The following is a 15772-nucleotide window of genomic DNA, read 5'->3' as shown; positions in this document are numbered from 1 at the left end:
ACATTTAGTTCTCTCATGGACATACAGCACTTTGAAAAAACAATCCCAACTCAAGGCTGCCTTCAGAGAGGATTCAGTGTTTCCAGTCCAGTGCACTTTTTGTCAAATTCAGCAAATATCTCCTTACGGTCCGTTTGTTGTTGGTTCTCTATGTGCCCTGAAAAAAAGGCTGTGTTCATACACAGCCCTGGCTCTGTAGATGGAAAAACAAAGAGAAACAAAGTGGCTCAGACCGAGCCTCTAAACACTATCATGCTGTGCTGGTGCAGAGGACAGGGGAAAGGCCACGGATGTTTAGAGAGAAAGGCAGTGGGAGTGAGAGGGACGGTAAAACGAAGCTTCTGAAGGAGCACTGATGAGACCAGTGTATTTTTTATATCAAATATCGACAAAGTTTCCCCAGAATCGCAGACTCCACCTTTCATTCACATATATATAACGAATCCCAATTTTTGTGTACAATAACTTCCAGGTGGAAAACCTCCATGTCATGTGCATTAAATGAAACAGCACTGAGCAAACGGTGCATCGATTGGTGCGATTTACGCCACCAGACAGCCCTTTCCGACGGGGAACTGAAACCGTAACTCTCATTTTACTTCACAAAACACAGGGGTTGCTGATCCACCGCTGCTTCAGTCAGTTAGTGTGTGAGGTAAAGTGGTGAAAATATTCCAAATATAGTGTACACTTAAACTGACATTGATTTTTTGGTGGCTAAAATACAGTTTGCTGTGCCCCCCCACCCACAGTGGCACATTGCTTAGCGTTCATGCTGGTTGAGTTGGGCTATCAAAGACACTAGAAAGGCAACACAGTACATAAAATTATCACAGCAGAAATGTCAGCTAGGTCGGACCAATGTGTTTAACTATATATCTTTAAATGTTACAGTTACAGCTGAAAATAACAACGGAAATAAACAAGTGTGCAGATTTCACATATCCTTGCAATTCAAAATAAGTGCCAGCTGTCTCCCCGAAAGTGTGAAGTCACAGTGATTCAGTCTATTCACATATAGGGTGAGCATTCACAAATTTTCTTCTCTATATTACATTTTCAGCAGCACCCACACACAGATGCAAACCTCCATGACTGTTGCTCAGAATTCAATAAAAAGAAAACGTTACAGGAAAATTTCTCAATGGATTTTTGCTCCTGCATGGTGAGACCTATTATAGAAGGCACTGAGTGCACAGTGTTTCCTCTTTGTTTTCCTCAAAGGTGCACTCACTTTATCCAGCTCTCAGTCACATCACATGACATAGAGTTTGCCAAGTTGTCATGAAGATGAATTTGTTCACATGCAAGCACAACTGACTGTTAGGACTTCTCCTCCAGGGGCTGTATTCACAAAGCTTCCTGGTAAAGCTGCTCCTCCTTCTCAGAAAATTCTTGGAATTGTAATGTTTTCTAAGAATTTCCCCTTAAAGTTAAGGCTAAGTCTTTTTAAAGATAAAAGTTATTCACAGAGCATCTTAGACCTGAAACAGCTCCAAAGGTGAAAAACTGTTAGGAGCAGGGAGGAGGACTTTTAAGAGACTGGAGAGTTTCTTAAGCAGAGGAGAAAATGGTGGAAGCACAAGGAGATCGGAGAGATATTCTCGCTGGATGACAGAGTAAATAAAATGCTACAGGGATAATATGTGTGGTTGATCTCATTAGGGACTCACACACATTTCCCACCTAATGCTTTACCACCAGAAATAAAATGATCACAACACTCAGATATTTAGAAAACTGGAAAAATGCAGCAGTGATGACTTGAGTCTGTCTCAACCTCCCATCAGCAGAGTGATCACACTAACAGTGACAACACTTTCACAATCAACAGTTCATTTCATTTCCACTGGGTGTCCACACCGTGTAGCCTCACAAAAGGGCATGTCTGTGACAACCAATCACACCTGTTAAAAGAATGCGTCATACCTAGCAACAGGGTCAACCACACCCCCTCACTAAGGTAAAAGTTCCTGTCCTGTCCTTGCTCAGAGTTGCTCTGAGAACTTTTCTAAGCTAGGACTGCTACTAAAAGTTTTTAGGCTCAGATAGGAGCTCTCAGAGAGTGTTCTTTTGTGAATACGGCCCCAGGAAGAGATAAAGTGTCACTGATCTCACATGTCAACAAATCCATCTCCATGACTACTTAGAAACCTCCGTCCACTGATGAAGACTACAGATGAAAGCTCCATATAAGTCAAGCCAGATTCGGTACTGTGTTGTCAAACTATTTCCAAGGCGAGAATGAACTTCAATGCTTTAAATAAATAGCATATATTGTGTGTATACTCAGTTAGCTGGAGTAGGTGTCTTGTTCATATCAGGTGTTACACCAACAGCACTTTGATCAGTCTTCGGTCTTTGTGGCGCTCCAGCAGCTACTTGCTTTGCATTCTGCAGAGAAGATGAAAATGAGTTACAGTTAGACTTCACGAATGGATTAGAGACGCAGCAGAAGTCACAAAAACAGGGTGTATCATTTGTTAACAACAGCCCGTCATGGAGCTGTATGGTCACACAGGTTTAAATCCCATGACAGCCAGAGAGAGACCACCGCTGCTGAGGAGCTGTAAAGCGAGAACACCTCCTGTGCCTGTATAGATTCTTTACAGGAGTACACTTGTGTCGTTTAGATTTACAGCCTATTTGCTTCTGTTTATGTCGAGCTCACATTCCTGTCATTTTGCGTGCCATGACCTACTCACTGTTTCTAACACCCTCAGTCACGCTTAAAAGTGGCTGCCTGTAAAGATACCCTGATTTTAAAGAATTCCGTGAGGTGTAAGATGTTTTCAGGGGTTGTTTCTTGGCTTTTGTTTCTGCGGCTGCCGTGTGATTGACGCCAAGTAAGGTGTAACACAACACGTGTGCCTTCTAAAACTTAATTCAAGCACACTTGAGCACGGTGACATAAAGATAAAACAAGATGACAAAACAGAGTTAAGGCTCCTGGTTTACTGTGATGGATCGTCTGACTCGGATGGTGGCTGTGTTTCATCAGCGCACAAAAATGAATCATGGCACTGTGGATGGAGGAAATCAGGCCTGATGGACTCATTTACCAGAGAGAGACAAAACAGACAGTGAACAGTGATATTAAGATTTATTGATAAATGAAACGTAGTGCTGACATTTCCTCGCGTGTGTGTGGCTTCATACATAAAATATATAAACTCCCTCAATAATCTTTAAAGGAGCTGTATGCAGCATTCAGAGCATATCTATAACATCTTTACACTGCCTGTTCAAGGCGGGAATGTCATGCCTTTATTGCACCTTGCCTGTCTTTATAACCAGTACAGTCGTGGAATGGAAGGACAGAGTTGTCTCACCTTTAAGAACCCATTCATGCTCAATGTTAGATACATATATGGACATGGACAGAGCTTTTTGTCCATACTCTGCATTAACTTTGTCTGTATTTGTGCATGTTTTCTGAATGCAGGTCAGTACCACCACAGATCATGGGGGCAGTGTAGCGTACTTCAAATGAGCCGTGACCGTAGAGAGACAACAAGTATGTTTTAAAAACGGCAGAACAGAACAAATCTATAACATAATAACAATTCTCCTGCCATGTGTCACAATGTATTATATGGCCTCCAAGACCACCCCCCATCTACAGGCTGTATCTATGCCATCATAAAGGACCCCTGGATATATGAGGGCACTGACGTTTACAACCTTTTAAAGGGATGTATCTATTTCCATACATAGTTAAGGACAAAATAAATGAGCCTTCAGCTGGCAGCGGAGGTAGTTTACAGCACTGAATCTATGTCTGTATAAAAGGGAATGCTGGCCAGACAGGACCATATCAAGACAGGTGTGACGGTTCTACAACATGTGTGCAGATTTGAAAGTAGGGATGCACGATATTGGATTGTTTTTTACTGATATCCGATATGCTGATATGTAACAATTCATTTGACCGATAACCAATACAGATATCGACATATATCCACTTTTTTCCCTGCCTAATTTTAGTGATCATCAAGTTTCGAGCATCTCGATTAAAAAGAGATTTAAAAAGCAGTTTGTAGCAGTTAGCAGCTAACAAAAGAAGAAAAACAGCAGCTGAAAATGTCCTCAAATTGAAGAGAAATGAGGTCTGAGAGCTATTTACCCTCCAAGTAGAGGATGAGATGAGCAAGAAAGCACTCCCTACATGTATGTTCTATGTTACACTAGAGGTTGACATGCTTGTGTTAAACTTAATGTGTCTTTTGTTTCCGGGACGCCAGAATGCTACCTAAAATCACAACTGGGGCCTCATGGTGCCTTTGCTTGGTTGTGTCAAAAACACAGGTGACATGATGAAAGGACTTTGCAGCTGCCCTATCATGCAATTTCTGTGCAAAAAGGGCATATGATTCGGGATTGCCTGCACAGGGCTCTCAACATGGAGGTGGTTGGGCTGGTGGCTAGCAGCTAACAGTGCTAAAAACGTGAACAGCGCTAACAATGGCAACAGTGCAAACAGAGCTAACAGTGTTAATATGAAGGGGGAACCAGAACGTGGGAGATACATTTCTGGGATGATGCCATTCTGAAACTGTGGGTCAGGATGGCATTATTAGTGGTAACCACTGTATGAGCCCAGTGCAGAGCAGCGGTGATTAGTTAGCCAGTGGGAAACAAACACAAGGACTCACATGCAGTAACATGAATGCGCAGCAGGGCCATCTACCAGCACAAAGAACAGAGAAGCTCGGATTAGAACACACACAGAGGAGGCATGACTTCATTCTCTCCTCAGGATGCCGTTACACATCTTATCTTTACATAGCAATTAGTTGTTTGCTGCTAAATTAATGCACTGCATGTTGGATACAGCACCTCTCAACTTTAAATTCTTTGTTATACATCTGTCTTTTATGTTACAGGAGTGTTTACGTCTCAACAAACCTGTCAAAACTGATATATTTAGTGTGCTGACAGAATTTACGGTGTTAACATTAAACTACGTTACATGTTTCCTCTCCAGATAATCTACATTATGCAGGTCTGCTTCTTTATTTCGGTATGTTCAGTATGTGCAGAGCTGGTGAGCGGGAATAACATATTAACTTTCTCTTCCCAGTATCAGTCTGACAAAGAATGTGTTTACAGTGAGTTTATGAGCTGGGTGAGACGCTTTTCTCTGCTTGTCTCTCAACAGAGCGGAGGCAGAGGAGGGCAGAGGTCTGCGTGCTGGATGGGGGCCACAGCCAGGCCTGATGGCAGGAGCCCAGAACACAGTGAGCTCTAATCACGTCCTCTAGAAGCCGCTGAGGTGTTACAGTTCACGTGGAGATACTGAAAGGTACAGATGGTAATGGATGGTGTTGTCTCTGTAAAAATAAGGTGCACAAAAGGTTAAAATTACATATCCTGTCGATCGATGCAGCGGCAAATAGAACAACTTCTACTGTTGGTAGATGAGGTGCATCGGAGAAATCATATAAGGAGAATCAATACCATACTGACCATAAAGATGCATGGAAAGTGAGCTTTACTGTTACTGTTTGCTCCCCTAAGCAGTTAAAAAACAACAACAAGGGGAAAGGGGTCGAACTCTCTATCAAATGTTCAAATCAAAGGCAAATTTAATTCTGCATTGTATTTCTTGGCACAGTTGAATATTGTCTCAAGAAGTGTTTCTGTCCTTCAGTTATGTAATATCTCCTCTAAACCAACATCAGAGACCTCCGGAGCTCTCTCAAATTGAAAAGGACTTTTTGAAATTGTATGAAATTATAGCTTTTGAGTCAGTGTAAAAGGGAAGTTACTTTTATTTTCCACTCAAGTCAAAAAGTTTGATAAATACAGGCCTTGACCTACGGATCGTTACCAGGTATTCCTTTTCATCTACCTACTTGTCAACAGACCTTTTTCACGGCAGTCATAATGATTTAACACACATTAACTAAGGCTCTGTTCCATTTAGGCGTCCCAGCAAATCGTCAGTTCATATGATAATCTGACAAATTAGCGTCCCACAAATCACGTAATTATGTACTCATCGTAAGACATGACATGACATGGAATCATGGAAGAATAACAACGTACTTTAAAGTAACTCAAAGTTCAATTGGTTTCATGCGGTTCCAAACTCTGGTCTCCTGGGAGAAAGTCCTGTGTTGTTTGTTTGACCCATCCACCACACCAACCTGCGTCCTTACCAAACCTTTCTCATTCCAAGGTCATCAAAGACTGCTACTTGGTCATTGATTCCCATGTCAGACACAGATGAAAACAGGTCATCCCATTGCAGTGGTATGATACACTGCAGAATGGCGTCAGTTTATAAAGCTGCAGGATGGCATTAGTTTGAAATGCTGTCAGACAACGATGTAACTTATGGTGCTAGAAAGTCCCCATAGGGCAGGAAGGGCAGCGGATGGGTCCAATAAACACCAGACTTTCACCCAGGAGCCCGGTGTTTGCTTCTGGTATGAATGTAGAGCCAAACCATGTTTTTTCTGAACCTAACCACGTGCTTTTGTTGCACAAGGAAATAAACGTACCTACGAGGTCTTATACTGACAATGTAAGTAATTTTAAAAAAGACTCTTTGAATCTCACAAGCAGAAAGTGTACATTTTGTGTGAAACTGGAAGTACTGGTACTTGTCATCCTCTGCTTATCCGGGTCTGGGTCGCGGGGGCAGCAGCCTCAGCAAAGAAGCCCAGACAGTCCTCTCCCCAGCCACTTCTGTCAGCTCTTCCAAGGGAACCCCGAGGTGTTCCCAGGCCAGCCAGGCGATGTAATCTCTCCAGCATGTCCTGAACCACCTCAACTGGCTCCTCTCGATGTGGAGGAGTAGAGCCTCCGAGAACCATCACCTTATCGTGGTGGAGGAGTTTGAATGCTCTAATGACCCTAGGAGCTATGCTGTCGGGGGCATTTTGCCCCTGGTAGGGTTTCTCATGGCAGATTGGTTCTGGGCGAAGGGTTAGACAAAGAACGGTTCAAAAGACCCTTCATGATGGAAAACAACAGGAGATCGTGTACCCGGCCTGGAGGGTTACCGGGGCCCTGCCCTGGAGCCAGGCCTGGGGTTGGGGCCTGTGGGCGAGTGCCTGGTTGCCGGGCCTTTGCCCACGGGGTCCGGCTGGGCCCAGCCCGAACCGGCTACATGGGCTCGTCCCCCTGCAGGCCCACCACCCGCAGAGGGATCCAGAAGGGAGTGGTGCATTGTGGATTGGGCAGCAGACCAAGGCGGGGGCCTTGGCGGTCCGATCCTCGGCTACGGAAGTTGACGCAATGCATGTAAGAGGCGTAAACGGTGTCCCAGAACGCCAACAGACACATCCAGCATGCTTAGTGTGCAATATGTAGACGTGAAAGTCCACTGACCAAGTGGTCATGTGACAATGTGTTGTCCTTACACGAGCTTTCAGTCTTAATACAACTTCCTTCTTTACTCCTGTCAGCGCATTGCCCACATTATCACAGCCTTTCTGATTCTGTGGGTTATATAGTATGAATTGCGGTGCATTACTTCATGTAGGTATACGTATGAGCAGTGCATGAGAAGAGCCTGCCCACTGAGCCATGCCTGCAAACCAGCAATACAAGCTGCGTTCTGAATCACATAGCTACTTTTTCTTTTTACTATCAGTAAGTACAGCAGCTGCCCTTACGAAGTCCTGTTGCACACAACTGGGATACACTACTCGGTCGATTGCACCATGAACTCTGACCCTCTTACACACATATCCATTGCAGTCTGTAGCACGAAACTCAGATCTTAAAGTTATTGCTTGATTGTACCTTGGAGATGAAACAAAACGCCATTCCCTGAGCTCACCAGTGACGGAGGTCTGTGTGGAGAGTTCTGCCGTTGCTACAGTACTTTGCAACATATGTTGTTTGCTGTTTGAAGTTATAAGTGCATACTTTGTAGATTGTTTGTGATGGAATGATTGATTATAGTCATTGCAGCTCTCAATAAGCTGTCATCTGTCTGCGGCTCAGTCAATGTGATATATCTTCAGCTGTGCAGAGAATCCAGGGTCACAACAGCCAGAGAAGCTGGCTTCAACACTATTCTGCATGTAAAATACGACCGGATACAGCAGAACATTCTGGGCATACTATGTTTTAGGACATACTAAATCTTTTTCTGGCCTACTGAACAGCTTGATAGTAAGGGTAATAGAACGCTCCGATGATACCAGAGTCCTGCATCTTATAGGCAGCAGCAAACACAGGGAGGGTTGAATCCAAAAGCACGATACAGGTGTGGAGATGGGCGGGGGAATCTCAGGTGATTGCAGGGCAGCTGGGAATGCCCGGATCTGAAATGACATGAGAGTTAGTGCTATGGAAAGTAAACACAGAGCAGAAACATGAACAATGATGACGACAGAATCCACCCATAGTTACTATTATTTACACCTGTGCTTTTCTGCTATGATGTATCCAAATGTCTGCTGTGCTTACTGAAATCACCAGCGGGCTATATTTGCTTTTCTTATGTAGCTGTATGATGCAGGTAGCAATTTAGGCATTAATTTGTCTTTAATTGTTAAATTGATTGCGGTAAATTGGTCTGATTACTCATAACAAAAGAAACCATGGACTGACAAGATTATTTGTTTCCTTTGTCATCAGTGATTTTGTCTCTATTTTGTTGTGTTTCTCCAAAATTAAAAGCCTTTCACTTCCTTTAGCAGCAGACATTTTGCCACCGGGGAGGTGCTGTGCTCATTAAAGTTTTTTCCCTTTTCATCAGTGTTGTGCTCGCTCCAAAACTTTAAGCATGAATGTTTCCTGCTTCCTGCTGTAAACAATCCAAATTGGCATATAACATAAAACAAAGGAACAGAGACCCGTTTCCTCTGCGTCGGCCTCGTCTGTTTATATCAATTATACTAATCACCATGACGCTGATGTAGTAATGATTTATTTCGTGTCCAGCTCTGCTGCGAGGGGAGACACTAACCTGAATTGGACAGACCTCACAGGCATTTATTGGTGTAATCATCACTCACATGATGTACTTTTGAACAGGCTATGATTTTTCTTTTGATTTGTTGTGCCAACAATTTTAATCCACGAGCACTCACCCCGCCACCCGAGGCGATCATAGCATATAATAAACCCTCCTGACGGAGCATGCTAGCAGAGCCATCACAGGTGTTAACACGCCTGTTGTACTGTGTTAAATGTAGTACACAGCCTGGTGGTTTACGCAGTGAGGACAGATGTTGTGGTGTGTGTTGTGTGGAGCCACAGTGTGATGGAAAGAGAAACTGATGGGATGTCACAACACTGTCTCTTAGATCCCTGCTGTGGGGAATGCCACACCTATTTACACGGATCACTTACACAGATTAAATCATGTATATAATATTCTGCTCCACAAAGGGAATTCCGATCTGTCTATGGAGAATTTTACTATTTATTTTCCTGTTTACCCAAAGAAAAATCATTTAATTCCTTTATCATGTCTGTGAATACATTTTGAGGATCATACCAAATTGTGAGCTTAGCTGAGCTTGGCACCGACTGTGGATATCTTCTCCAAAATATTCAGGCTGCAAGGTTCAATTTATTCATCCATAAAATCCTGGAAATGATGCTGAATACAAAACATAAGAAACAAATATCTGTAAAATAAAACCAGGGATTAAAAAGTGTAAAAACTACAAACTAAATAGTTTCATGTTCCCACTAAAATAATACAAAGGAGGGAATACCATTTAGTGCAGTGGTTCCCAAGTGGTACAGCAACGGGGTCCAGATTTCTCCTTAGGGTGCTTTCACACCTGCCCTGTTTGGTTCAGTTCAATCGAATTCGAGTTTGTTTGCCCTCTAAGTGCAATTCACTGGGGTAGGTGTGAACACAGCAATCACACTGTGATTGAACAAGAACCTTCTTTAAGAGGTGGTCTCGGTCTGGTTATAACTGAACTCTGGTGCGGTTCATTTGTGGTGAGAACGTGTTCCGACCTCGATCCGAACCAACTGCAGTCACATGACACATTGTTTGGGTTAAACATGAGCATGTTACAGTCCTGGAGGATTATTAATGTGCACCTCCTCCTGTACTGCCTTAATATGCACATTCAGCACATCCAATGCATCAAAACATTGTTTTCTAGTTGGAGCCGCGCCTCGTTTTCAAACTGTATGGTTTGACAAAAATGAACAATAACAGCAATATAGTCCACGATGAGCAGCGCTAAAATCAACCTGCGTAGTTGTCCCTCCATTGTGACATTAGAAAGTGTCACATTTATCTTGCAAGTGTACTCTTCTTCAACATTTTGTTTACTTCCTGGATTTTCTGCACATGGAAATTCTGACCAATCGAGCAGCTTTCTCGCACAAGGCATTTTATCTGGTCCGCTTGTAAATGCTGCCATGAGAACACGAACCAACTCTAGGCAATTATACAACTTTATAACAAAATAAGTCCCTGATTCAGACCAAAGTAAGACAACTCTGGATCTGAAAGCACCAAGCATCATTAGTTCAAGGTCGACACAGTTTAATACATTCAGCGTCATACTTGAGTTTGGCCATGTCGTCGAGGTATTTTGCTTTTTCTGTCAAGTGGCTGTCACTCACTCTACAGCAGGATATCGCACTTGAAAATAAAAGCTCTGTGGTGGAAATTCACTGTGCTTAAAAATACTGTAAAGTGTGTTTCTTTACAAACTTGACACGTTTGCGAGTCACTTGCTGTCCCTTTAGAATGAACCCACGACCCACTTTTGGACCGCGACCCACCAGTTGGGAACCACTGATTCAGTGTGTGTGTGACACTGTTCAAATGCAGCAGATGTCTTTAATCCTCTATATTTCTACAGGACATCTTAGACAGCTGGACTGAACACACAGTCCACTGTCCTCTCTGTGGATGTTTACACAGTGATCATCTTACTATTAACCAATAAACTAGAAATCCAACACTCAACCACTTCCTGTTCATGTGGTTAAATATAAAATCAGGGACTCTTCTGTCCTCTGTTGAGCCTCTCAGGCAGTGCGTTTTCTTCCTGCCTCTTTCTTTAACATCTAGCTCTGTAAAATGACCCATAACCTTAAAAGTAGAATACATGACCTGTGTAGTCAGGACACCGCCCTGAAGGAAGTGGAAGCTGACCAAGAAGTTCCTGGAAATCTCCTGTAAAACTCGAAGCATGTCAGACAGACTTGTGTATGAACTGTACTTGTAAAAACAGTTACCACTAAGCCAACGAGCATTAAGCATCAAACCCTGAGTATTAGGCAAGCTGTGTTTCCAACTTAAAAGACGAGGTGCTCCTATTAGGTTAATCTCATGATTAAACATGTCTTGCCTTGAAAATGTGCAGGAAAAATGGGGAGTATCCACACACTGCATGAAAACAGTTTCTCACTGCCTCACAAATACTTAGAGCTTTAATCCAGTATTCAAATACTCTCCATTAAACCTTCAGTGACTTTGTTACTCTCTGCACCTGATCAAAATGTACGACAAGATGTGTAGACTGGATATCCTTATTGCGACTTGCGCTTTTATTGCGAAGTTGACCCGTTCTCTCGTCTAATACATGTCATTGTACCACTGAGCGTGTGTTAATCTACATATGACCAATATTGTAAAGCTGAAACTGAACTGGACTACCAGTGGGCCAGGAGATGCACATCGGACATTGTAAATCGGTCGCAGTTTCGTTAGGTTTCACTGTCACTTTTGTCAGGTTTAGGCGCCAAAAAAAGATCATGGTTTGTCGATCCCAGCACCAGATTGAAACAATGTCATGCTTAAAACCCTCTGGCTGTGAACCTTGGCCTCCAGACGCAAAAAAACAACCTGTGACAACTCTTAGTGGTGGATCACTCGGCTTGTGCATCAGTGAAGAACGCAGTGATGTGAATTGCAGGACACACTGATCATCAACACTTCCAACACAGCTTTATGCATCGTATATGTTTTTAAGTAACATGAGCTGATGTAACTTAAATACTAAAATACGTCAGTGTTGACTTTTGGTTTTACACGGGACATTAACTTGAGTCTCCTCTGTCAAAATCCTGTGTTTGTTTGACCCATCCATCCACACGGACCTCCTCTATGTGTGGACTTAATTGCTCTTTATCATGGATGTATCAAGAGAGCTGGATACAGTGTTGGAGGCGGGGCGCCATTGATTCCGATCAGAGTTGCTCAGTGGCGCTCCGTGGCGCATGAAGCCAAAAAGCTTGATTTTCCACAATATGAAATAACCAGATCCTTTGTATCTGTGGGCCCATAGAACAAGCACACTAGAAACATCTGCTGGCTGAACCACTGACTTAGAGTTTCGTGGTCCACTGACATGAATGGAAGCAAAATGATTATATTATATGGCTCTTCAAAACTTTCTAAATGTTATCCGACCCAAATGGATCAAATTCTGAGAGTGAAAGGAAACATTTCATGGGGGATTACGACGCCTACAAAAATGTATCCACTGATTTACAGACATCTCTGACAATGTAAGTCTATGGGGAAAAGTTTCTATGGGCCGCACGGCATCACGTGACCCGGAAGTTGTAATTCCATGTTTGGCCACTATGCAAACTTGGCTTTAAAACATGGCTACTACATCAACTGATTCCCTCTTTTGCTCCGGTTATAATTACTTTGACCACTAGAGGTCGCTGCCTAACAATTAACATAAATGCAGGAGGTAGAAAAGGGAAATATTAACTGAAATCAATGCTCCAAATGTCAACTGATAACGCCCATTAAATGGGCTGATAGAATTAGTGGCAGGTGGAGATGATCAGATACCAGTAAAATGTCTTCTCACTGTGCTCTGTACATCAACAGTAACAGGTTTTCTGTGCCGGTTGACCCCTTCAGGTTGTGTGCCCATGAGGTCGTCCATGCTGGTCCTGTTCCTCCTCTTCAGTGCCCAGGCTGTGGCCGCCATCGGAGGAGCAGCACAGCAGCAGGCCCCAGTCAACAACCCCAGCTCCATCCCCACAGTGGACCCCAAACTCTTCACCAAGCGTCGCTACCTCTCACCCCGGGTGCTCTTCAGCGCTCAGCCGCCTGATGCAGAGCCGGCGGAGTCACAGGGTGGCAGCAAAAGGACCCGCAGACGAGCGGGGCAGTCTCAGCACCGTGGAGTTTACTCAGTGTGTGAGAGCATCAGCGTCTGGGTGGGCAACAAGACCAAAGCCACGGACATCTCAGGCAACGAGGTGACAGTGCTGCCGGACGTTAATATCAACAATGTCAACAAGAAGCAGTACTTCTTTGAGACGACGTGTCACAGCGCCCGCTCGGGCAACTCTGGCTGTTTGGGGATCGATGCCAGACACTGGAACTCCTACTGCACCAACTCACACACTTTTGTACGAGCGCTGACTTCCTTTAAGAACCTGGTGGCGTGGAGGCTCATACGTATCAATGTGGCCTGTGTGTGTGTGCTGAGCCGCAAGTCATGGCGGCAGTGAAGACTTTCCACGCACATCACAGGATCACACACTCAGTCAAATAATACTGACATACTCATCACCAAAGACTTGTCACCCTCTGCACAAAGTAAATTATTGGTATATGTCAAAGTATCAGGACTGCATGTATAAACACCAGGCCTGGGTCAAACAGTATCTGTCTGTAGCTGTTGTTTGTACCTGTTCATAAACGTTAAAGGGGTTGTTGCTGTGTCACTTATCACCTGACTGTCTTAGCTGCGGTTTGTAACAGGTTCAGCTTGCAGAGGTTTAAAACTCTGCAAACATCTAAGAATTAGTCTCAGAGGGAAACTCCACAGAGAGTCTGTTTTCAGCACGACTGCAAATGTGGAAAAAGCCTTTTGTGGCTCCAAAGGTAGCTGATAAATCGCCTCAAGTGATCATTGAGTCAGAGCTGAAGACGACAAGTTTGAAATGTAAAAAAATATGGATGTATGGAGAGAAATGTGACCTCTGCAGCCCGTTCCTTATCTCTAGTTGAGTTTAGCAGTTCAAGGCTGCATTAGTGTTGCATCGTGGGTAATGTAGGCAACAGATTTTGATAAGGAAGAAGAATATATGGCATAAAAAAGAAGATATCTCTTTCTGCTGCATCGACTTCGGTCCTTTTTTTTTGTAATGTTATTCTTTTAAGAAAGCCCTAAAAGCTAATCTAGGGGACTTGCAGTTGTTCGCTGAGTGTGAGGAGTAGGACACATTTACTAAGCTACCTACTCTAATTCACAGCGAAGTATAAGAGTAAACTTTAAGAGCAACTCTTAAGTGATTGTGCGAAATCCTTCATATCTGCAACAGCAATTTCCCTGTGAAGTAACAACAAACTAATAGGCATATTCCCAGATCAGCCACAATAATAAATCACTGACAGGGGAAGTGAAAAACATTGATCTTTTCATTACAATGCAACAACCTGGTAGCCATGTGGATGCCACTTGACACGTCCAAACCACCAAAACCCTGTTGCAGACCAAGTTCAATCCGTCATGGCAACAGCATTACCAATGGCAGTGACCCCCCCCTGCAGGAAAATGCGCCACGCCACTTGGCAAGAACTGCTCAGGAGCAATGTGACAAGTAGCCTAAGACGTCACCTTGGCCTCCAAATTCTCCAGATCCCAATTCGATTGAGGAGCTGGAGGCCAGAATGACGCCTTAAACTCTATAGCCCCTTTTACACTGCCAGATTTTCCACGAATGTTGGGCCGTTTTGCCGGCAAGCTGCAAGCGTTTAGACACACAGAGCCGGATTGGCAAGTTGATCTGAGGTGCCCAATTTTCCGCTTCGTAGGGTAGTCATATTGGTGGAACCCTTTTAGTTTAAACAGACCGAGGCGGCCTTCTGCAACGGGAGGGGCTGTTGAAGACTTGTGGGAGGAGTTGTTGATGACGCTGCACGTTCGACCCACTGGCGGTGGATAAACAGCAAACAGCTGATAGCAGGAATTAGCGAGCAGCTAGTAGCAAGATGGAAACGCAAACCTGACAGACACTGTAAAGATGAGCAACTGGGGAGACAAGGAATTGCGCGCCCTCCTTGCCCTCGCAAACGAAGAGGCCATTAACCGTAAGATGACGGGAACGGTGAGGAACGGGCCAACTTATGAGAGAATTGGCGAAGGACTGACCAGCCGCGGCTTCCCTCCCACGTCACTGTTTACGTCACACACTGTGCTACACGTTTTGTTACTTGCTCACGCCCCCATTGCCCCGAAAAAGGAGCATTCTGTATAAACAAAATTAGGTAGGTGGCATTTTGCCGCACTCCTCGATTTTGTTTTTATACTGCCAATGCTGAAAGAAGACTGATTGGGCTTTCCTGCAAATTTGCACAATTCTTATCTAAAAAGGGCTTATGTCACTTTTCTCGGGCCATTCCTGAGAAGTGTTTTTGGTGTGGTGCATTGTCCTGCTGGGGGAGGCACTGCTATGGCTACAACCACAATAATAATATCACAGCACCTTTAAAAACAGAGTTCACAAATGGAACAGGATAGGGAAGCAGCAACAGGATACTCAGAAGGCAATGTGACAACAGAAAGCCAAATAGTCCAACCAGACATAAACAAGACAAAATGAGGGAAGGGTTAAGTTAAAGTTAAAACAAGAAGACAAAAAAATGCAAGATGCAGGGCACAAAATGTCAATATAAATAAATAAAAAAGATCAAAAACAACAAAAGCAATAAAACACAAATAAAAATAAAAGGAAATTAAAAAATGACATCACACAAAAGCAAGTCTATAAAAAGGGGTTTTAAGAAGTGATTTCATAGCCTGAGTGTCAGACTGAAGCTCCCAGAACCTTCAGTCTGACACTGCCTCCA

General features: G+C 43.6%; 1 protein-coding gene across 1 annotated transcript in view; it reads left to right on the top strand.

The window, feature by feature from the left end:
* The window catches only part of ngfb (nerve growth factor b (beta polypeptide)), a 37098-nt gene extending 21332 nt beyond the window's left edge, over nt 1–15766 (top strand). Inside the window, exons 2-3 of the mRNA XM_050039392.1 lie at nt 5162–5305; nt 12830–15766. Coding sequence (XP_049895349.1) covers nt 12841–13428 — 588 coding nt within the window. The 5' untranslated portion in view covers nt 5162–5305; nt 12830–12840 and the 3' untranslated portion in view covers nt 13429–15766. The remainder of the gene's footprint in view (nt 1–5161; nt 5306–12829) is intronic.
* The last annotated feature ends 6 nt before the right edge of the window (nt 15767–15772 follow it).

The sequence above is a fragment of the Epinephelus moara genome, chromosome 24 (assembly GCF_006386435.1).
Source record: "Epinephelus moara isolate mb chromosome 24, YSFRI_EMoa_1.0, whole genome shotgun sequence".
NCBI lineage: Eukaryota > Metazoa > Chordata > Actinopteri > Perciformes > Serranidae > Epinephelus > Epinephelus moara.
Note: the sequence above shows the minus strand (reverse complement) of the source record. Positions and strands in the feature narration are given on the sequence as shown.